We start from the raw sequence: 23,903 nt of genomic DNA, 5'->3' as shown, positions 1-23,903 counted from the left end.
TCGGGCTCGGGCTTTAGAGCCGGGCAACTTGATGATCAGATGAGGGATTTCATTTCCGCAGAGATCGCGCGCAACATCATTGATTAGACTCCAGTGATTTTCGGTTCGGTTAGGGAGGCCATTGTGGAGCTCATGGACAGTCATCTTGAGGCCTTTAAGGTCGGGATAGTTTCAGGACAGGTTGGGGCTCGTCTAGATCCCGATTCTTATGGAGTTCGGGGATCCATCAGGGAGGGAGACCCCATTTCTAGTTTTTGCCATCAGGGGACAAGAGTGAGTGGGGCATCCTGTCTCCAAGAGAGACCTTTGGATGATTGGATAGTTGATGAAGTTTCGCGAGCCATTCGCGAGGATCTGCCCGACATGGTCGTGAGGATCACTGATAGATTGATCGAGAGGCTCCAGGATCAGACAGCTGTTGTTCAGTCGGCGGACAGGGAGTCGGAAAGGAAGAGGAAAGCGTATGAGACTCAGGTAGCCTCAGGTTCGAGTAAGAGGCCCAAGGGTTCGGATTTGAGGACTAGGAACTATCAGAACCGCAGTCGATGCGGGAAGTGCGGAAGGACACACATGGGTGTGTGCAGGCGTAGAAGCAGTGATGTTTTGGGCTGTTTCAGATGCGGTCGAATGGGTCATATTAGCAGGGATTGTACTACTACCATTGCCCAGGGACTTGACCCGATATGTTTCCATTGCGGTCAGAGAGGCCACAAGAAGGCCCACTGTCCGAGTTTGTATACAACAGGGCAGGTGCCAGCTCCTGCCCCTGGGACTTCGAGAGCCCAACGGACATCAGGGTCGGGCAAGGGCGCCTACGGCTCGAAGCCGAGTTTTGCGGTAGATTTCAGCAGGGATTCGAGCAGCACTGAGTGATGGAGGTATGTATCTTTTGCTTTTTTGTCATCTATTATTGTGATATTATTGTTATGTTGCTGCATTACCTGCTCGTGGTTGAGTTTTATGCCATCTGCATACCTTGGAATTGAATGGTGAATTGGAGGTCGTCTCCTCTAGATCAGGTTACTTCGGATTCAGTATTTGTAGCATGTATGTGTAAGATGCAGTAGTGCTTTACTACTTGCGGAAGGCGTTAGTTGGGGAATGATCAGTTATATTCTCAGGAGTGATAGCCCAGAGTTTTTAGTGGAGCAGCTAGCGGTCAGTACGGAAGTGGTTTGGGGATGTGCACCCCAAACGCAGATTCTCAGGATGTAGTCCCTAAAGCAAATGCAGTTAAGGATCGAAGGGTGCTCAGTCAGATAGCAGGAAGGGTGCGGATCTGGTAAGAGTTAGTTGGAGCGCTGGCAAGGGTAAACGTCGGCGGACAGCATATCGCCCTTTTAATGGAAGGAGGGTTGGAAATCCTTTCGACCAGTGAGCAGTAAGGATCTAGCCGAATCCAAGTGGGGGAGAACCCTCCAAGTATACAAGAATAAGAGCAACGTAGAATCAGAATGAGTGCGCGGCCTCTGAAATGATTGTAGCACAGTGATTGATGGAATGAGAAGTTCAGAGTTGGGAGTTCGAGGACCTTCCCAGCAGTTAGTTCATGTAATCGGGATGGTTAGAAGCTAGTTGAGAATCCAGGATTGGAGGACCACCTGTAGGGCTCAAGTGAGTCGGAATGAGGATCCTGAGAACGGTTAGCAAGAGATGTTTTCATATTAGTAGCTAGTGTCAGCGTCAGCATGCAGGATTGCGTAGATTCAGGAGTTGGGAGTTTGGAAACTTCCCAACAATAGCTTCTTGTATTCGGATCAGTAGACGGTTGGTTTGGGAACCAAGCCGAAGAGTCCCTCGACGAAGCGCTAAGTATATTAAGGATATAAGATGTCGAGGATGATGAAGTATTCAAGGACTAAGGGCTGTTTTTGGGAAATCAGGATGAGGAATCACTAGCGGGACTAGGGATAGTCAGGATGTCCTCGGGACAGTAGTAGTAGTGTTGTAAGTCTGCGGGGGTAGCCGTAGCATTCACTAGCAGTCAGATAGTAGTAGTAGTGTTGTAAGTCTGCGGGGGTAGCCATAGCATTCACTAGCAGTCAGATAGTAGTAGTAGTGTTGTAAGTCTGCGGGGGTAGCCGTATCATTCACTAGCAGTCAGATAGTAGTAGTAGTGTTGTAAGTTTGCGGGGGTAGCCGTAGCATTCACTAGCAGTCAGATAGTAGTAGTAGTGTTGTAAGTCTGCGGGGGTAGCTGTAGCATTCACTAGCAGTCAGATAGTAGTAGTAGTGTTGTAAGTCTGCGGGGGTAGCCGTAGCATTCACTAGCAGTCAGATAGTAGTAGTAGTGTTGTAAGTCTACGGGGGTAGCCATAGCATTCACTAGCAGCTAGATAGTATTAGAGAGTTGTAAGTCCACGAGCATAGTCGCAGCCTTTATCAGATTGGTAGGTAGCATGAGCGCGTGTTGGACGCGGGAAAGCAGTAGTTCCCACCCGTTCGGGTGCAGCAATGAGGATATGGGAATCCACGGGTTAGATTTTGGATTTCCCAAATGGTTCAGTTATGGCTAAGTCAGCAATTTTGGCTATAGATCGTCACATCAGTTATGAGATCAGAGTAGCAGTGGACCGTTAGGGTTCGGGTATGTTAAGGGCTACCATTAGTCTGGGAGCCATCATGTTGTTAGTCGTGGAATTGATGATGCCAGGATGTGATGTATGGACCCGATCGGTTGGATCGGAAGATTGTTAGAGCCGTAGTGACAGGATAACTAGTGGAAACTAGTCCCAGAGGAAGATTTCGTTTAGAAGTCGTGGAAGCGACTAAGTGAGGAGTCCTTTGACTCCACAGTTGGATTGGAGTTCAGTGTTTCAGGCAACTCAATGTTTCAGCCAGTTCAGTGTTTCAGGCAGCTCAGTGTTTCAGTCAGTTCAGTGTTTCAGGCAGCTCAGTGTGTCAGTCAGATCAGTGTTTCAGGCAGCTCAGTGTTTCAGTAAGATCAGTGTTTCAGGCAGCTCAGTGTTTCAGCCAGTTCAGCGTTTCAGGCAGCTCAGTGTTTCAGTCAGTTCAGTGTTTCAGGCAGCTCAGTGTTTCAGTCAGTTCAGTGTTTCAGGCCGTTTAGCGTTTCAGTCGGTTCAGTGTTTCAGGCAGCTCAGTGTTTCAGTCAGTTCAGTGTTTCAGGCCGTTTAGCGTTTCAGTCGGTTCAGTGTTTCAGGCAGTTTAAAGTTTCAGGCATGTTCAGTATTGCAGGCAGTTCAGTGTTTGGAAAGTTTCAGAGTTTTGGGACAGTATTAGTATTTGTGTTGGAATGCATGTGCTGACAGTATAGTTGGTTGATTTGGAAATGGCAAGTCCCTCTCAGCAGGATCAGTTGCGCCTTCTGCCAAGTGTAAGTGATCTGTAAGGATAGCTAGGTAGGTAGCTTTTCTTTCAGGATGGAAGGCTCGAGTTAGTAGGAGTTGAGTAATCAGATGGGATATAAGCAAGCTGGTTCCAGCAGCATCGTTTCAGTATGAGCGGCAGGATGGAACTCGACGAGTGGGATGAACAGCTCGTCGAGTCGGATGAAGTTAGGCATCAACTCGGCGAGTTGGAAGAACAACTCGACGAGTTGGTTGAAGATTGCCTTGGACTCGGCGAGTCTATTAGTGGACTCGGCGAGTCAGGTCGCGAAACCCCAAACCCTTCGAGTTGAGACTCGAATCAATGAGTCGGGTGGTGACTCAGCGAGTTGGACAGGACAGGACTTGGAACTAGTTGGACTCGGCGAGTCATAAACTGACTCGGCGAGTCGAGTCGCGGATAAAAAGACCCTGAGCATATGAACTCGGCGAGTCAGTAGGAGGACTCGGCGAGTAGGGTTAACCTGGAAGGTTGACTTTGATCAGGATTTTGACTTTGACCAGAGTTGACTTAGTTGGCTGTCAGACTAAGTGTCATATTGATATTGATAGCTCGGAGAGCTAGAGGAGCAGCAACTCAGTGGATTGGCGAGTAGCAGCCAGAGGTTTATCAGCAGAGCTCAGCAGTTCAGGTGAGTTTCCTTCCAGTAGGAACGGGTCTAAGGCCACAATGCCGGCCCGTTTAGCTAGCAGTAGTATCCGGATTTTGATCTGATGCAGTAGTTAGCATGTTTGATGCCTTCGTGGCTCAGACAAGATTTATGTGTTTATGCTAGTAGATATGTTTATGATATGTTCAGTCAGCTTCGGACTTCGGTCCGATGTAGGGGACAGAGGTCCCAATCAGCTTTGGACTTCGGTCCGATGTAGTAGTTAGTATGTTTAATGCCTTCGTGGCTCAGACAGGATTTATGTGTTTATGCTAGTTGATATGTTTATGCTATGTTCAGTCAGCTTCGGACTTCGGTCCGATGTAGGGGACAAGGTCCCAGTCAGCTTCGGACTTTGGTCCGATGTAGGGGACAAGGTCCCAGTCAGCTTCGGACATCGGTCCGATGTAGGGGACAAGGTCCCAGTCAGCTTCGGACTTCGGTCCGATGTAGGGGACAAGGTCCCAATCAGCTTCGGACTTCGGTCCGATGTAGGGGGCTAGGCCCCAGTTAGTCCGAACTTCAGTCCGATGCAGTGGGCAAGGCCCAGTATGTGCTTTATATGTTATTGTGTGGTATGTGGTAGATTGGGAGAGCTCACTAAGCTTCGTGCTTACGGTTTCAGTTTTGGTTTCAGGTACTCGGTTTTCAAAAGAGGAGCTCGGGAAGATTGCAGAGCACACACCATAGTCAGTTAGCCTGGGGATGTTTGACTCTGATAATAAGATTATGTTTTGAATTAATACTCGAAAGTTATGTTTTGACTTATGATACGTTTTTATAAATCTGGTTTAGTAATGTTTTTAAAAGAAATTTTTAGTCGTGATTTTTGGGTCGTTAAAGAACCTTTCTAATGTTTTCATATGTTTTAGGGGGGGGGGATACAAGTCAAATATACATTTTTATGTAAATCAATCACATGTGATTTACTATCCGTAGCTCAAATCACATGTGATTTATCACTATGCTTTATAAAAGAACTTTACGTTTTCAAAACTACTTTGGAAAAATAAACTATTTTCTAAATGCTTTCTTTCGTTAAGATTTTTATTAAATTACTTTCCTTATAAAAGGTATCTACACTAATATATTTATATAAGTAAGACTTGAAGGACTTAGGACCGATAGCTCGCCTTATTTCCTGTTCTTGTTTGATGTGGGCTTAGGGTATTAGTTATCCGTCCGACTGTCGTTGATTTCTTAGTTATATATCATGTATATTGGTGTTAGATACGAATATTTTCATCTCATTCGATGTCTCTGTCATTCATTTACCAATAACAATACACACTAAATTAACTATAATAGGTATAGTTAAGGTCACTACTACTCGTTACTACTATTACGATACACTCTATAATTCATACTACTACAAGATGATACATGAATAGAAGAACACTCTATGAACTATACAAAAGACTACTACACTATATTACAAGAGAAAGCACTAACCCAGAGTATAATACACTAATCCTCTACAAGACACTCTACACGCTACATACTGTGACCAGGGCTTTCCGGAAGGAAGGCGACGCTACATGTATAGATCTATACGGGGCAGACACTATTATATCCCGACTGTTAACCTCAGTCCGAGCCGAGCAGGCCCAGGGATGACACTACTTCACTACACTATGTATGACCGGAAAGGTCATGGGATCCTCTATTGCTCACACTATTGGTCACATAAAAGGAATACACTATATCCACACTAAAATACTAAGACTAAAGTCTCAGTTAATATCCCGAAGTAAATAAGTATCTATTACTAATGGAAGTTCGCACAGCTATTACTGTCAACAGGCATAACTTTTCCCCTATCAACACTACATACTGGAGATTTAGTACCACACTTTTACAACAAACAGTTTTCAATGATAAAACTTACATGCAAACTTAGAGTTTTCACTTACGACGTATTTTCTGGAAAATATAGGATTTTCTAGGGTTTTCTACTACTTATAAATGTAAATTGCAGTTTTTCACACTATATGTTCTAATACATTCTATACAAAATTCACACTAAATTCTTATGAACTCACCATCTTTATGCTGATACTCGTTTTCAAAATAACTTGTATCCTCAGGTCAAAGATAGACAGGTACAGATGCAACATTTTGGAGAAGATGGAGCATACAAGATCCATCTCTTATTTTTGTATTACTTTTGGTGTCTATTGAAACTTTACAGAACACACTTGTAATTAAACTCACTATGTAATGAAATGGTTGTATGTTTCTTGTTTTTACTATTATGCAATTGTGATGATACTATACATGACGTCCTCCACCCCGAAACATATTCTGCCGTTATCGGTTTTGGGGTGTGACAAAAGAATATATGATTAGGGTAAACAGAAGAAAGATAAATTGTGTTGGCATCTCAATCACAAATTTACATTACCTAGTTCTAGGTTGATCTCCATAAACTATTCACCATTCTTCTCTACATTTGGCTTGGAAAGGAATATTGATGTAAAACTGTAAAAGAAAAAATTATTCAAAGCTCACATGTTGATTCAGTGGAGCGAATCTATTGTCGCCGGCAACAACACATCACCGATTAAAATAAAGCAATGACGGTGAAGATGAAGAAGTGGACTGACATCGTGAGGTGGTGGGATGCTACCAATAGCGGTGCTTCAGTATAGAGAGAAGGGAAGTGAAATAGACAAAGATGGAATTCGGGAAGATAGAGGAGGACGGAGGTTGATTGAAGACAGATGCGGTAGAGATATAGATAGAGAAAACAGTGAACAAATGGAGAAGAAAACAATGAATCAGGGCTGATATCAATCGATCGGCGGTGGGATATCGGGTTAAGAACCGATGGCCACCAATCCAATTTTTATTGGGTAATAGAATCGGTGTCGAGGACACTAATCTGGTAAAAGAAAAAAGGAAAAAAAATAGAACAAAAAAATCAGCAAATCACAAAAGAGTACTGTTCAAGTGACACTTTAGAATTAGTATGTATATATAATTATGAAATAAAAAAACAATAAATAAAGAAACAAATAATTACATAAAAAAAAGGAAGACAAAAGTATAAAAAATGAAAAATAATACTAACAATTACCCAAAAAAAATATTTTATTTTATAAAAGTTAAATATACATTGTGGAACAGGTGAGAAAATGCTAAAAGATGTTAGAAGACATAGATCCATATTTGTGTAAAGAAAAACACAAATCTTTTTAGGTCTGTAGTATTCTAAAATACAAACAATCTGCAATACTAAACGTCTACATGCGGTCTACGTGGCATAAATATAAAAAATCATGAAGACCTTTTGAAAAAAACAAACACCACCTATTAACTCTATCATTAATGTAAGAAAATAATGAGAATGTTAGCCATATTATAATGGGATAAAATATTCATATAAGCCCCTCTACTTGCTATTTGGTGAAATTGCCCCTAACATTTAATTTATCCATCTTGAAAGGGTGTTGATATTTCTATAGAATTTTTTTATCTTTCCACATTCATTTATATTTATTGACACTTTTACCCTCTTGTAGTTATTTAAGAAAGAAAAAGCATTACCTTTTTTGTTTTAACTACGTCTACTCCTATCTCTCTCACACACTCTCACACACACATATCTCTTCTCCATAATTCAATGTAAAAATAATTCCATCATTCTCTTGTCGTTCAAACAACAACTAGAAAGACTCTTAAATCAATCAACTCTACCTTTCATGATTTACCTCTTCCTTCACGATTTGAATATGTTCTGTTTTTTTCCTTTAACCCACAGAAAACCCAAATTAATTATTCTGCAAAGTCTATCTTTGATAGCTTCGGCTCCATCTATAATTTTGATATTGATCGGAAAAAGCAAACAATGTCAAAAGCGTCTTTAACTAAAATCTTCACATGAGGGAACCAGATAAAAAATATGAGAAGACTCTTTATTGATTAGAGCATTGAAAATCTGCAGAAAATATTGTCAGTGAACAAACCAGAACAAGTATTTCCATCTCCCACTATCCACTTGATGTTGAATGATTTGAGGTTTGCAATTAGGATAAAGAAACAATCCACAACCATTATTATAGAGAAGACATGCTAACTCTTAAATAGCTCAAGAGAAATGAGCACTCCACCACTCAGCATCTGATTATTCCTACTCTTTGGTGAAACCAGATGATTTAGTGAAACTTAAGAAATGATACTTACAAGTGGTTGGCTATAGATAAGTTGGGTTCTTAAAATGAAATTATAGATTTTGTTTGTTATGTGCGTGTGTGAATGTGTGTGTATATGAGAGAAAGGCGGACGCATGTTTGGTAATAAAAAAAGACATAGTTAAAATGGGACTATAAGGGTATAACTGTCACAAAATTTAGATATCAGTGGATGGATAAATAAATCACCGTGGAAGAATCACCACCCATCTTGAAAAACAAAAAAGTAATGGGTGAAACTGATACTTATAGGAGTGTAAGGACCAGAACTGCAGATTATCATATAGTTTAGCGACAACGTGTGAAATTTCAGGAAAATCGAATATAAATTCGTTTCCTCGGTCGGCCCCCACCCCCAATTTCCGACCCCTACACCCACCTCACTACCGCCGTCCCTGGCAAACAACTCCGCCCCCCTCCCTCTCTCAGACGAGTCACACTTACATATGCATCCATTATTATCAGTCAACCTTACACTCATTAGAACAAGGGAATTTTGAATGACACTGGGTCCATTGTTGCCGCATTGATTTTTGCCCGAAATTATCTCTCCGGAGTCCAGATTGCAGGTACAACCACCACAATCCCTCTCTACTTTATCTTTGTAAATTATTATTTTTCTCTTGTAACATTCATATATTCTGTTTTAGTTATTATATAACCGTTAGTCACAAAGCGAGTAATTGTAGGTTTACTAGTTAATTGAACCCTGCATTTCGTAGGGTTTTAAAATTCGAAATACCGATTGCATAATTCGGCCTGATTTTTCTTTTTTCTTCTATTTTGATTTGCTCAGTGGAAGGATGAGTCTTCAGATCATTCGGAATATGTTTCAGGTCAGTAAACCCCCAGTTTTGGTTCTTAATCATCTTTTAGATATTCTCAATGCAAGTGTATGAACCGATTATTTATTTATTTTTCAAATCTTCACACTATTCTCAAATTATTGTATACTTTCGTCTTCTTCTAAAATACCCTTTAATGTGAGTTATCTTTATCAATAAAACTCAACTAGTGGTGGATCTATGAATCATATTTATGTTATTCTCTACAATAATTTCTTTTATCTTTCTTACACTACATAAAACTATAAAAAAATAAATGGAGTCTTTACAATTTTGATGCGATGGAGAGAATAGTATTCTCTTTTAATGGACTAGAAACACACTCAAGGGCTGCCTCTTGGAGACTTGAATCCCACATAGTCTTTTTGATCTGCAAAAAACACATAAAAAAATAATAATTCGGGGAAGAAGACAAATCACTAATTGTACGGAGATATGAATGAGAAACAATCTTGCAAGAAGTCTTGCTGTTATGATTGTTCATGAAGCATGATATATAGCTTTCAGATTCATATATAATTATCTAAACAGGGGCAGCAGGGGGGTAGAGTTGAGGTAAACGAGCTTGAATTATTCTACATGAAGTCTCATGGAAGGAAGGTGGCAAGGCTTCACATGCATGACTGGCTTATATTGCTACTACTTGCCATCATTGAAATCATTCTAAACATCATTCACCCTTTCTACCGCTTTGTGGGCAAAGACATGATGACAGATCTTAAATACCCAATGAAAGATAACACCGTTCCCTTGTGGGCCGTACCCGTGAGTAGTTAACATTTACCTTATTTTTCTCAAAAACAAAAATCCACTTTTACATTATTTGTTTTACAGGTGTATGCGGTGTTGTTGCCTATACTTGTGTTTGTATTCATCTATTTCAAGAGAAGAGATGTATACGATCTTCACCATGCTATTTTAGGGCTCTTATTTTCTATACTTATAACCGGAGTCCTCACAGATGCTATAAAAGACGCCACTGGACGCCCTAGACCTGATTTCTTTTGGCGTTGCTTTCCTGATGGAGTTGATGTATGTAATGTATTGTTATCTTTTTAACTCCAATTTTTTTTTTTTTTTTTTTTTCCGAAAATGAAATAATTTCTTAATTATAATTATGTAGAATTATGATCAATGGGGGAATGTTGTGTGTCATGGGAAAGATAGTGATATAAGAGAAGGTCATAAGAGCTTTCCAAGTGGTCATTCTTCATGTAAGTTTTTTGCTAATATTAATAATGATTATTTAGTTTTATGAATTTATGTAATAAATAATCTTGGGGAATTGAAATTGGGTTGCAGGGTCGTTTGCGGGTCTAGGGTTTTTGGCATTGTATTTAGCTGGGAAGATCAAAGTGTTTGATCGAAGGGGCCACGTGGCAAAACTATGCATTGTGTTTCTTCCAATTCTTATGGCGTCTCTTGTAGCTGTTTCACGTGTGGATGATTATTGGCATCATTGGCAGGATGTTTTTGCTGGAGGGATTTTAGGTTTCACAGTTGCGATTTTTTGCTATCTGCAGTTTTTTCCAGCTCCATATCACTCTGAAGGTAGTTTTTTTTTTTTTTTTTTTTTTTTTTTTTTTTGGTATTTTTGTGTAGTGTTTATAATTTTTAGTGACATTGTTTTTTGTTTTTTAGGATGGGGTCCTTATGCTTATTTTAGGGCTTTGGAAGAGACACGTTCAAATAGAAGGGTAGAGGATTCTGCAGTGGGTGAAGTTGGTATGCAAAGTGATGTAGAGTCTGGAAAAGTGTCGAGTTAAATTTGTAGGTTTTTTTTTTTTTTTTTTTTTTTTTTTTTTTTTTTTTGATCATGGAGTCATTTTGCTTCAAGTTGCTTGTTTGAGCCAAAACGTAAAGGGCTTGTAAATATTTTGGTTATTCACCTCGCCCCTCCGTTTAAGTATAAAATAGATAATTTCCTTTTTTAGTTATTATCACAATTTCAAACACAACTCCCATCTCTGATGATTAAAGTTTATTCATAAAAACAGTATTATAATAAAATTTGCTCCAACTACAAGAAATTTTTTTCATAGGTTAATATGGATTTAATTGTTACTCGTATTTTCAAAAATCATTGGTTTTAAATAGAGGAAAAGTTTTTTAAAATGTTATTAATTTCCAAAGCGATGCTGTTTAGAAGGGCTAATGTTATAAAAATCTTTAAGTTTTCAAATAATTGTTGGTTTTACCTTTTCTTTTGATGTGTTTTGGGCTCATTAAAACCTGATATTTGATTTAATTTTTGCACTTATACCCTTCTAGGGGTTATCTGCCGGTAACATACAACCCATCTAAGTCGCTGATCTATAGATGCCTAAAATCATCTCCATTTCCATTACCTTCGCACCTGCAAATCGAAATTTGTATCTATAAATATTCAAACTCTCCTCATCTAACCCATCACCATCTCTATTCTCCATAACTAATGGTGCACACAGTAGCCCCTCACCACCGTTGTATTGTCTTCTTCATCCCCTATTCTCTTTGGTCATCATGTTTTCCAAAAACATCAAACCTGAAATCCACCACTGATACCATCATTGAAATCAACCACCGCTACCATAACTATATTGATATTGTTCACTACCACCTCCCATTCTTGCCCATATCTAAACCTAGCTCCGGTAACACTCTCCTCTTCTTCACCCTATTCACCATGGTCATCTTGGAAATACATAGGAACACAAAAATACACACATAACACACAAATTAGTAGCAAATCATACACTGTGTGTTGTGTGCAAATTTTAATCACAAAGCAGATATTGATGAACCCCAAAATGGGTGTGTTTTCCTTAAAATCGAAGACAAAGAGGTCTGAATTGGTTGATGAACAGGTGCTACCTTGACTCCAAGGTCTGAATTGGGTGATGAAGGTGATGAACCCCTTTACTCTGATTCATGTTCCAATGATGTAATCTGATGTATGTGAGCATGACGGCAGTAAGGTAGCTCCTCATATCAATATGGAAAATCGAAAGGGAAAGATGGTGGAGGAGATCGATCTGTTCATCACCCAATGTCTGAATCGAATTTCATGGAGGAAGAAAAGTCTGATCAGTCACATGCCCTAATCTTCAAGGTCTGAATCGGGTTTATGTTGGTGTTCAATTCAGAAGAGAAGAAGAAGAAAGGAGACCATCATGGATCGATTCATCGCACATGAGGTTAGATTCAGAAGATAAGAGCGAAGAGAAGAAGAGGACAAAGGAGGTTTGGGGATGAAGATGACGGTGGGTGGGGATTGAAGCCAACGTAAGAGTGTAACCTTACGTTGTTTAACCGGGTAACCTGTTGGTTACCTGTTAAATATCCGGCTTTAATAGAGTCCAAAACACATCAAATGGTAAAACCAACAATTGTTTGAAAACTTAACGACTTTTATACCAATAGCCATACTTTGAAATGTATATGTAAGTGACGAATATAGCCTATGCTAAAATCTAACCTAAAATTGATTTTGTAGGCTACATTAATTTTGAAAAGTAACCTCATCTCATTAAAAAAGAAAGATTATAAAAAAATAAATATCATACCAATAATAATAAAGTTCTAAAAAACACTAAGTATGGGATGTCAACCGGGACAAATGGGATGGGGAGTGCATCCCTGCCCCCACCCCTGAATTTTCCTTGTTCCCTTGCCCCCGCCCCTGAAATGTCCAGCGTTCCTACCCCCGCCCCTGAATTTTCCTTGTTCCCTTGCCCCCGCCCCGCCCCCGCCTTCGTTAGCCTAATACCACAAATAGCCATAGATTTCGCACATGACACTTGTGAAAATCGTCATTTGGTCGATGCATTGGTGTAAAACTTGCTGAGTTGGCCGATTACTCGGCTGAGTACTCCCTACTCAACCCCTTATCGAGGCAAGCTACAGAATCTGAGTACTCCCCGATCGGCCCCCTAATGAAGTGAACAATGTTTTAAAACTCGACTAACTCGGTGATTAATATGTATAATATACGTAATGATTTATTATTTAAAAAGGCACAAGTGATTACTACTACATATATATCTTAAATTTTCAGTAATTATTAATAAAGTGAGACCATTGTATGTTTTTCAGTTTTTGTTTATTTACATGTATCTAATTTTGTTATAAATTTTCATTCAATTTATGATTTTGACATATATAATTTCCTAAAAATATTTCTACATAAATTAATGAATCTATGAATCTGAGTACTTCTTGAGTACCCGCTACTTGGAACAAGTACCGAGTAGTGAGTTCTACAACCTTAGGTCTATGAAATAATCATAAGGAAGAGGTAATAAAAAAATCATTTTTTTTTAATCTCCGCCTACAATAAGTTTTTCTGCCTTTTGAGGGTGTTTGGAATTGCTTTAAAAATAACTTTTTGACTTTTTATTTTTCCAAAAAGTCAAAAAAATTGAAAGTTGTTTGGAAAGGAGAAAAGATCTTTTGAAATCAACTTTTGGGTAAAGGGAGAATAAGATGATTCAAAAAGCCACAAAATCTAACTTTTGGAACTTTTGTTTTTTTACATCGAAACACATTTTAAACATTTAATTTTGAGAAAAGATCTTTTATAAAAAGTTTTTTTCTAAAAACGACTTTAAGCCTATAAAATATCTCCCAAACACCATCTTTGTACGTTTCATATAGCTTTCTTTCTTTTTACATTTCTGGTTGTTTAATACAACTTTATACCTAAAAAAAGAAATTTTTGCAGGTTTCATTTTAGAAAAGTGAAAATCAGTAAAACTACAGGGGCTATTGTTGTAACTTTTGTATTGCAATATTTAAAAAAAGAAAATGGTGAACTACATTTACATGACTTGATGACAATTTTGTTTGATTGCGATAAGTTGTATCGACATGTTGGAAAGTCACATTTTGCATTTATATAGTTGATCAAAAAAGACTTTTCCATCCATAAGCATGATAAACAACTTGTCCCTTTTTCAAAAATATATTATTGCGTCTCTATGGTCGAATGATGTGTATCTCCATAGATTGGCTTTGACTAACATTATAGACTTATATGCATGCATTATGCATACGGTGTAATATGTTGATGTCACGCCAACTACTTTATCTTGAACCTAACGGGTCATACACGTAGATTAGATATCAGATAAATATAGAATGAGACCCGAAAGAAAAACATGTATATTACAATCATTGTAATATTTAACAAGAGTAATTCTACACAAAGTGTTAGTGAAATTAATTGATTAGCTTTGCCTTTGTGCACAGATTGGTCATTCTTTTGTCTTGTTGTAATTTAATTTTTGGGAGGCGTTTCAAATGCAAATTAAATCAAGAAACACAAAAAATTTCTTCTATCCTATTTTGGAGTTGGATTTATTTTTGTCAAAAAAAAAAAAAAAACAGAGAGGAAAAGAAAAGATAGAGAATATATGATTTTGATTATACAATTAAAAAATTAAATCGGGAATAGAGCTGTCACCTCAAATTTTTAATTTTTACCAAGGGTTTTTGGTTTTGGGTTCAAACTAAAATAAACTATTTCCTCAAAAAATTTGACCTAAAACTTCCTCCCACCTCTCCGCCATATCGACGACGATTTCCCCCTTGCCCCAAATCGATCGATAGCTAGCAGTTACCCATACTCTAAATCGACGGCATTTTCCATCAGCTGTGCATACGCACAGCAGCAGCAAGCCTCCATTCGTTTCAGCTTTCAAGTTCAAATAACTGAGGTTAGCGATATCGATTTTTACTATTTCTTTTTTTAATCGTACAATGAGCATCTGATTATTGCAATTATAGACATTGCGATAATGTTGTAAGTGTTTGGTTACGTATACTCAGTCCTGCTCTTGGTTTTTGTTTGCAATTAGAAAACATCGGAGGAGAATAACATGGTTGAATGTTGATATACTTTGTTTTTAGATTTTTGAAGTGAAATTGCAATTAACATGGTTGTTAGCAAATCCTCTTTATTGTCTCCTCGTGAGTTCTTAATTTTGTGCTTACATAAGCTTTCTAGTAACAGACTTCAAATCTAACCCTTTGTTCATACTGTAAATATGCAACAATAAGTCATTAATCTGCATTAAAATGTGCCTTTCCTATAAATATTAATTCAAATCATTGAATTTAATGATTACTCATATGTACAAAAGATCCCTACTATTTATCTGATCTTTAATCTCTCCTGTTCAAACAAGCAAAACTTGATTATAATCTTGAAAGTGAAGACAGGGAAGATGAGTTACATACCTTTTTCTATGATGTCAAAGTTATTGACCAAGATTCTGTGAGCATGTTTACTTTTAGTAATTGAAGAACAGTTTGCAGACAATAATATATTGTAAATGGTCTGAACAAGTTCTGATAAGCAAATTTTTTTCCTCAACCTGTCAGTGAAAAATGTGTTTATAATACTACACAAACTTGCATAAATTGAGGATATTTAAATGTCTAAAAAGAATATGGTGGTTTGTAAATATCCAAACAAAACTAAATTCATTTTATTGTTCATCATTCAAAACGCCTCATTCACATGTGTGTTGTGAAAGTGATTATCTGATGGTAGGTAAATAACAAGAAACCAAAAATCATAGCACATATTGGTCCTCCTCCAATCAACAAGATTGTTGTAAAATTCTTGAGCTTTAATTCTTTTTTTCTAATTTTAGTATTTCCAATTTTGCTCTTATGCGCCATCAATACCCTGAGTTGAGATTTCTTTACATATATATCTCGGCTTATTCTCCTGTCCAGCCAACACATATAACTGTCAAAATTTGTAAACTACAATTTGTGAGCATTGATATTAGGAATACAGTTTTGTTGCTCCATAACTAAAAGAAGTCTCTTTATTCAACAAATTTATTGACCAAAATGCCGTTAATATAACTGTAAGTCATTGTTATTTGTTTTTATATTTCCTTTTCAACCACTTATTAGTTACTAGTTCAAGTAACCTTTAAAAGTTACTTTTTTAGGAAGTAGGTATTGGCTATTTGTTTTTACATAGCTTGGCTTTAACTAAGTTCTTGGTTTAAAAAAGCGCGCTTGATGCGGTGATGTGGTTGTTGCGATGCAATGTGATGGTCTATGGGTAACATAAGTGTGGGGCGATGCGACCTACATGTTGCATGTGCGCATCCAAGCGTATCCAACACATCACGCTTTGGCGCATCATGGTCTGGTCTAATTATGGGAGTAGTTTCTACAGAATCAAAAATCCCCATGCATTTTGCATTCTGGTTAACTAATTACCATTAGATTCAGGTGTATGACTTGTACATTTGGTTTCATTTTATATCTTTATGGGTTTTTAGCACATTGATAAACATATATTGGTAATTACTACTTGTGCGCCACACCTACTTGTTGTCCGCGCATTCGCATCGAATTTATGTGTTTAGTTCAATTTTAGAGGGGGAAAAAGATTCCTAAATGAAAAAACAAATTCTTCCTTCAAATATTTTCTTATCTTTTGTGCTTTTTTGTCTTATTGTCATTTGAATGACCCACAAGTCCTTCCCACAACTTGTAGAGGGTAGGTCTCCTCAACTCTTGCACCTCCTTTTTCAATTTCCGAATCTTGCTTTGGTGTTTTATATTAATCGTTACCCACTTTCGATTCTTCAGCTCAAGCTCTGATCTATCTTAACTTATCTCTTCTATCTTTCATTTTTTAAGCTATGGATTTCACTAGTCATTTGAGGTATGCTCACTTTGTAAAGTTGTTTCTGGTAGTACCTTAGACTTGTTTTTGTAGTTACTTACTTTTGTTTTAAACACATCTTTTGTACATTAACTACTTGTAATTACCATCTTATATTTATCAAAAGATATTCAATCACATGACAAAGGTATAATAAAACACATGTGATTATACACCTAAACATCCTTTATACATCAAATACATATGATTATACACAAACATCCCACATTATGTTTTAATCATATATGATTAACATATTTTATATACAAGAGATATACAATCACATGTGATTAACATATGTTATGAAAACTGGATTCTTATTTATCATGGTATGGTTTAATCATTTTTTATTTTCTGATTATATCTACATTTATACATCTCAGGAAAGTTAAAAGGGAAAGAAAAAAGAGTAAGCGAAGAAGAAACAATGGAAAAAATATCAAAAAGGAAAAACGACAAAGGTATAATTCAATCATATGTGATTAGAATTTGAGTTGAACATTGTATGCTTATTTATTATGAGTTTGTTTAATCATTTGTGGTTTTCTTAATATGACATTTATGATATTTGTAGAGGAAAAACCAGACTCAAAAAAGAGAAAAGCAGTAGTTTTAAGTACAGAAAAAAAACTTGTCGATGAAAATGAAGATTCCGATTTTGAAACAAGGGAGAAAAAGAGAAAAAAGAAAAAGCAAATAAAGAAGCATTTTGATACATTGAGAAACAGGTATATTTTTGTGATTATCATCTTTTATATATTTTGTTTTAAATCATATATGATTAAAATCTATTATAATAAAACATGTTTTAATAATATATTATTAAAATCATATATAATTTGAAAAACAATTTTTAGACACCAATCACATATGATTATCCATATTATAATCACATGTTATTATCTTTTTTTTTTTATAAACACAAAAACATCAATTGCATATGATTAAGTTTTGTGTTTTTTAAATTAAATCACATGTGATTCAAATATCACACATGTATACTAAGTACATTAATCCTTATAATCACATATGAATTTAATTCATTAATTGTTGTATTTGATGATAGGTGCTCTCCTGGAGCTTTGCTATCGGTAATTCAAGGTTTCAATGAAGTTCAAAAAGATTGTGTAGAAGATATGGGTTTTGGAGATCTTTTGAAAATGAAGATGACAGAGGTGCCAGGGGCACTAAGTTGCTTTGTTCTTGAGAAGTTTGATTCAACAACAAAGAAAATTATTCTTCAAAGAGGCAAGATTGATGTGACTAGAGAATCAGTCCATCAAATCCTTGGATTTCCATTAGGAAGGAAAAAGTTTTCGGAACTTCCATTAAGAACAATAGGGGATAATACTTATGAGGAATGGACACAACAATTTGAAAACAAGAGCATGATTCGACTTCAGGAGATAAAAATGAAGATTGTTTCATCCAACAAAGCGGATATGAATTTCAAAATGAATTTTTTAGCTTTGTTGATCAACTCTTTGATTGAATCAAGCTCTTCAGGAAAAGCAAATACTTCCCCACTAAAGTACATCATGGAGGATACCAAGATAAGCAACATCGATTGGTGTTCATATTTGATAGATTGTTTGGTTAAAACCAAACAATCTTATGATCCATCCAGTTCGACAAGCAATTTTGTTGGACCATCTGCTTATTTAGTGGTATGTTTAATAACTCATCTTCTATTAATCATATATTATTACTCAACTATGAATCTCATTATTTGTATAATCATATGTGATTTTTAGGGATTTTTATACTTATGTGAAAAATCTAAATTGCAATAATCACGTATGATTTTAAAATAATTTTTTATAATTGCATATGATTTGTAATGACAAATATTTTAATTACATGTAAATCAGTATGCCATGTTAATTTATATATGAATCTCGTTGTCTTTAAGCACATGTGATTTTTAGGGTTTTTTTTACTATTATGTTAAAATCTAAATTGCTAGAAGAATTTATGTTTCAATCACGTGTGAATCTCATTATCTGTATAATCACACATGATTTTTAGGGATTTTTATATTTATATTAAAAGTGTAAATTGCAATAATCATATATGATTTAAAAGTAAATTTTTATAATTACATATGATTTGTAATGATAAATATTTTAGTCACTTGTAAATCAATATGCCATGTTAATTTATATGTGAATCTCGTTATCTTTAATCACATGTGATTTTCAAGATTTTTTAAAGGTATGTTAAAATCTAAATTGCTATAATCGCATGTGATTTAAAAGTAAATTTATTTAATCACATATGATTGTAATGAAAAATATTTTAATCACATGTGAATCAACATGCATTGTTAATTTATATGTAAATCTTATTATATTTACAATCATATGAGATTTTAAGGTGTTTTACAAAATCTAAATTGTAATAATCACATGTTATTTAAAAGTAATTTTTTTAATCACATATGATTGTCATGGCAAATATTTTAATCACATATGAATCGGTATATCATGTTACATTATATGTGAATCTCACATTTATAATCACATGTGATTTTAAGGTTTTTTTTACAGTTATGTTTAAATTTGAATTGCTATAATCACATGTGATTTATAAATAAATTTCTTTAATCACATATGATTGTAATGACAACTATTTCTTCTTTTGCAGTTGGTTTATGTAGATAGTGTCCATTCTGAGGTCATTCAAGTTGAAAGAACACGTCCAGTGATTTGTCACTGGACGTCAGAGAAGATGAAACTGAGAGAAAGTTATGAAAAAGAAGAGTTGGGTGATTTTGGTACCGGAGAGTTTAATGAAGAGTTTGTTGAAAGAGATTTGAATGAGGAGGTAAATTTAATTATAACAATTATACTAGATAATTTCTCAATATTTAATGATCGTAATCTTTAATCATGTATGCTAATATAAACTTCCAATTAATTGTGATTTAGGATTATGAAGAAATGGTTCTGATGAAGTATAGAAAGTTACGTATGTTAACCGAAAAGGGAATTGATAAATTTCCTGAAAATATCACATTGAATCATTTGAAAGTCCATTTGGATACCATTTTTGATGATGAAAATGAATATGATAATAAAGAAAAGGAAAATGATAATGTTGAAGGTAGTAATGAAGATGATGAAGAGTATAATGATGATATTGAAGGTGGTTAGAATGTTGAAGTTAGTCAGGATGATGAGGTAGGTGTGAATAATGAAAAACTTTGTGATGATGATGTGTGGAAGGGGGCAAAAGTGTAGATGACATGATTATTAATTTTTTTTAAAAATCATATATGATTAACTACATATTTTACTTAAATTCAGGTGTGGAGGGAAAAAATATAGATGAATGACATGGTAAAAAAGGTTATGATGATAAAGAAGAAGAGTATGTTGAAGGAAGAGGTAAAAATTAGTATATATGTCTAAATTGGATATCATTATTAAAAATATATTTATATAATCACATATGATTAATAGAATATTTTATTAATATTCAGCTTTGGAGAGAAAGAATATAGATGAAAGAGCAGATAAAAATGTTGATAATAATGAAAAAGAACAGAATGTTGAAAGAGGAGGTAAAAACAAAGATATTTATTAAAAATATATCTGTCCAATCACATATGATTATTAACATAATTTAGTTATATATAGGTTTAGAGGGAAGAATGTTGGTGAAGGAGAAGATATTTAACGCTATTTTGTGTTAAAAATTGTTTATGTGTCAATTATTTTAAAGTCTTTTGCATGTAATTTGTACATTTTAAAGTCTTTTTGGATGTAATTCATAATTAGATATGATTAATACAAATTATAATTAACTCTTTCTTGAATATTGTCTATAAATATTTATATGTTTTTATATATTCACATATGATTATACAACAACATATTGATATTTATAGATAATCACATATGATTAAATGATTTTACTCATGAATGATTATAACCACATATGATGATTATAATCACATACGATTAGTACAAAGTATAATTACATATGATTATTGGAAACATATTGATATTTATATATAATCACAAATGATTAAATGAATTATGGATTAGTTTGTTAAATCCATAATAATTTAATCGTATGTGATTATCAAAAACAAAAATTAGGTTTACATTTTAAGTCATATGATTGAGATATGTTATAATCACATGTTATTATAATCTGTTGTGATAATAATGCTTGGATTTTATAATAGTATTTTAAATTATATATGATTAACATTTGTTATAATCATAAATGTTTTTGTCATATATGATTAAAATCATATTTACTCTAATAATTGAAAATCTTTTTGTCACATGTCACATTTTTATTGATTTTGCCATATGCCATTTTGTGGTTATTTTGAATAATTTTTTTTTCCATATGACATTTTGTAGTTGTTTCATTTTAATTAAATTTTATAAAATATTTAATTAAATTTATTAATTGTAATAAATATAATAATAAATGTATTTCAATTTCATTAATTGATTTTCTTTTTAATTTCAAAAAATTTAAATTAAAGCCCATTAATTTCCTTTGTTTATTTATCTAAATTATTTGTTTAAATTTAAAAGAGAAAAAACACTTTTATTTTAATAATTCAATATTTTTCTAATTTTTCTTATAAATTCAAACTTCTTAAATGTTTAGAATTTTATATATATTTTTTTTAAATGAACCCATGTAATATATGGGTCTTACACCTAGTGTGATTATAAATACAATTTTTCAATCATAAAACTGTTTTTGTTGTTACTTTTATTTTAATTTGATCTTTTATACATCAATAAAATATGATTTTATAAATAAACAACCCATACTCTGGTTTAGTTATATATGATTACCATATTTTAACTACCTAAAAGAAATTTAATCAAATGTGATTAAAAAAATTAATTTTTATACATCAATCATATATATATATATATATATATATATATATATATATATATATATATATATATATATATATATATATATAGAGAGAGAGAGAGAGAGAGAGAGAGAGGTTTAGTTTTAAATATGAATCACAAGTATTATGTGAATGTTTGATCAAATTATGACAATTAGATTAAAAGAACCGCAAGGCTTGTGATTTTAGGGTGCATGATATTCACATAAGATAACATTTTACTATATAATTAAACTTAATTAATGATAAGTGCATATATAACATTTTATTAAGAGCGGAATGAAAATTACCTACATTTTAGGCAAGTAAGTCCAATTAATTAATAAAATAAAATATAAATTAAATTAATATAAATTTGCATGTACGTTTCCTAGAAAAATTATCAAATGTTTTTTTGTATGAAATACTAATAAAAAACTCATTAAGAATATATTGCAAAATTTTGAACCTTAATTTGATTTTTAAGGAGTGAGGATTAAGAATCACTTAACAACGAATAAAATATTCTTCTAAAATTTTGCACTAACAATTGATTTAAATTAACAATATTTTTGTAGCATTTATGGTTAAAGATGGTTTAACAGATTTGATTCTTTAGATATTATTCTTTATGCAATTGAAAAATTCTTTAAGAATTAAAGTGATAATTTTGTAGCACCACAATTGTTTTATACAATTGAAACTATTATTGTAGAATATAGTGTTCTAGCATATAACACCACAAGTTTTTAATACAAATGAAGACTTTTTTAAGAATTTAAACACTCTTGAAGAATACAATGTCTAAAATTTTGAGTTTCCACTTTCTCCGATCGATATCGATTACCACATGCATCACCATCCTTTCTTGCCATATATTTACATTAAAATGCCACCATCAAGACTTCATCACCGCAAACCACCACCATCAACCATTCTTAATTCTTTAAGAACCAAATTTCATTCCTTAAGAGTTAACAATTGATTAATTGAAGTATTAATATGATATTACACTTATCCAAATATGGGCTACCTATTGGTCTTTGGAAGCAACAAAAGAACCAAATTACAGTTGTCTCAGCAAGTACCTGGCTACAAGAATATAGACATGCAAAGCTCAATTGCAACATACATGATTAAAACATTTATTTAAATTAACGTGAACATTCTGACTTTATGTTTGAATAGATGAAAAAAGGTAATACATCAAGGAGGATGTTAATGGTACTTTGAGAACTTACCCCAACATCAACATGACTGGAACAATAATTTGGGACTGCGAACTTTGGACAAATGCATGTGAATGTGCATTGAATTTAAAAGAAGGAGAACTAGGAATTTTCCTTTTTCTTCCTTCCGGGATGTTTCTTTGTCTCTTATTTTACATGAGCATGCCTAATCTTATCATCAACCTTGAAAACGTCTTTATCAAACACTTCATGTCACAAAGTAAAACCATAATTTGTAAGAATATAGCCATATAAATGCAGATTGAAGTTTAGAAATTTAGAATTTACCAAGTTTACAACTTGACTACAAGCGAGAAAGTCATCTCTTTATTCTAGACATTATTCAATCAACTATTTATATGCTTCGTCTTTGTTGTCTGCAACAACAACATTACATGGAACCAAGTTAACCAAATGTTGGAGTTCAATGATAATTTGAAGCAGATAAGTAATTATATATTTTAAAGATAGTCGATCTCCGAGTTTGGTGATGACATAAGGATCATTAGTGTTGAAATGGTGGACTACAAGTTTCTTGCATCAAACAACAATCACTTTTAAAATCCCAATTGCTTTTTCCATGACTTGTAAAATCGGTATTGGATAATCAGTTGCTTCAAGCTATGGATAATTGGTCAATTTTACACATATCTCAATAATTATCTTTATTTTGTCAATTCTTTCCTAGATTATTAAAATCTTTTTGTTTTAACCAATTGAGAAATTGTAGCACCTGATTCCGGGTACGTAAATCTTATTTGAGTATTTTCCATTTTTAGCCTTGGACTCAGCGAGTCATAGGTCCGACTCGCCGAGTAGAGACGGGACCCGGGACACGTTTAAGTTGGTGACTCGGCGAGTCCATATTCCGGACTCGGCGAGTCACCGCTGTTGGATGAAACCCTAAGTTTCAGGGGTTTGCACCCTATTTAAGCCTCATGTCCGCCCCAAGCCAGCCCCCATTCACCCTCAGAGCCCCAACCCTCGTTCAAAGCTTATTTCCTAGAGAGTTTGAAGCATTTTTGTGTGATCTTGAAGGTTTTGAGAAGGAAGTGGTGTAGATCAAGAGGAAGGGAAGGAAACCAAGC

General features: G+C 34.5%; 2 protein-coding genes and 1 long non-coding RNA gene across 7 annotated transcripts; 2 read left to right on the top strand and 1 right to left on the bottom strand.

Annotated features, from left to right (window-relative positions):
* The first annotated feature begins 8,537 nt into the window (after positions 1–8,537).
* On the top strand, positions 8,538–10,972 carry LOC145101206 (lipid phosphate phosphatase 2-like). Of its 2 annotated transcripts, none has more exons than XM_079038384.1 (7): positions 8,538–8,759; positions 8,987–9,026; positions 9,567–9,800; positions 9,921–10,067; positions 10,159–10,249; positions 10,338–10,586; positions 10,677–10,972. In XM_079038384.1, exons 2-7 carry the CDS (start codon positions 8,994–8,996, stop codon positions 10,799–10,801), a joined length of 879 nt encoding a protein of 292 aa, XP_078894510.1. In that variant the 5' UTR covers positions 8,538–8,759; positions 8,987–8,993; the 3' UTR covers positions 10,802–10,972. The 2 variants fall into 2 exon arrangements, with proteins under 2 accessions (XP_078894510.1, XP_078894509.1); XM_079038383.1 differs by having other exon boundaries at positions 8,539–8,759; positions 9,870–10,067.
* A 379-nt stretch (positions 10,973–11,351) lies between these two features.
* Positions 11,352–12,456, bottom strand: LOC145101207 (uncharacterized). The gene is made up of 2 exons (XR_013705521.1): positions 11,889–12,456; positions 11,352–11,708 (listed from the first exon to the last, which is right to left on the bottom strand). It is a non-coding gene; the product is annotated as an uncharacterized LOC145101207 (long non-coding RNA).
* Positions 12,457–14,487: 2,031 nt separating this feature from the next.
* LOC145101204 (uncharacterized) lies at positions 14,488–20,524 on the top strand. Of its 4 annotated transcripts, none has more exons than XR_013705518.1 (9): positions 14,492–14,731; positions 17,094–17,171; positions 17,285–17,438; positions 17,777–18,377; positions 19,357–19,536; positions 19,641–19,892; positions 20,019–20,099; positions 20,195–20,275; positions 20,352–20,524. XR_013705518.1 is itself a non-coding variant. In XM_079038382.1 (6 exons), the coding sequence occupies exons 2-6, from the start codon at positions 17,138–17,140 to the stop codon at positions 19,863–19,865; spliced, it is 1,194 nt and encodes a 397-aa protein (XP_078894508.1). In that variant the 5' UTR covers positions 14,493–14,731; positions 17,094–17,137; the 3' UTR covers positions 19,866–19,998. The 4 variants fall into 4 exon arrangements, 1 of the variants encoding a protein (XP_078894508.1); XR_013705519.1 differs by lacking the exon at positions 14,492–14,731 and adding an exon at positions 16,445–16,710; XR_013705520.1 differs by lacking the exon at positions 19,641–19,892 and having other exon boundaries at positions 14,488–14,731.
* The last annotated feature ends 3,379 nt before the right edge of the window (positions 20,525–23,903 follow it).

The sequence above is a fragment of the Lactuca serriola genome, chromosome 4 (genome assembly GCF_051521515.1).
Source record: "Lactuca serriola cultivar US96UC23 chromosome 4, Lser_US96UC23_V15, whole genome shotgun sequence".
In the NCBI taxonomy this organism is placed as follows: Eukaryota; Viridiplantae; Streptophyta; class Magnoliopsida; order Asterales; family Asteraceae; genus Lactuca; species Lactuca serriola.
The sequence above is the reverse complement of the archived record's forward strand: the minus strand, read 5'-3'. Positions and strand labels throughout refer to the sequence as shown.

Coding starts and splice junctions, on each gene's coding strand:
- LOC145101206 (XM_079038383.1), top strand. CDS start 8,994: ATGAGTCTTCAGATCATTCGGAATATGTTTCAG. Junction 10,068..10,158: donor GCTTTCCTGATGGAGTTGAT/GTATGTAATGTA, acceptor ATAATTATGTAG/AATTATGATCAATGGGGGAA. Junction 10,587..10,676: donor AGCTCCATATCACTCTGAAG/GTAGTTTTTTTT, acceptor TTTGTTTTTTAG/GATGGGGTCCTTATGCTTAT.
- LOC145101204 (XM_079038382.1), top strand. CDS start 17,138: ATGGAAAAAATATCAAAAAGGAAAAACGACAAAG. Junction 17,439..17,776: donor TTTGATACATTGAGAAACAG/GTATATTTTTGT, acceptor ATTTGATGATAG/GTGCTCTCCTGGAGCTTTGC. Junction 18,378..19,356: donor GACCATCTGCTTATTTAGTG/GTATGTTTAATA, acceptor CTTCTTTTGCAG/TTGGTTTATGTAGATAGTGT.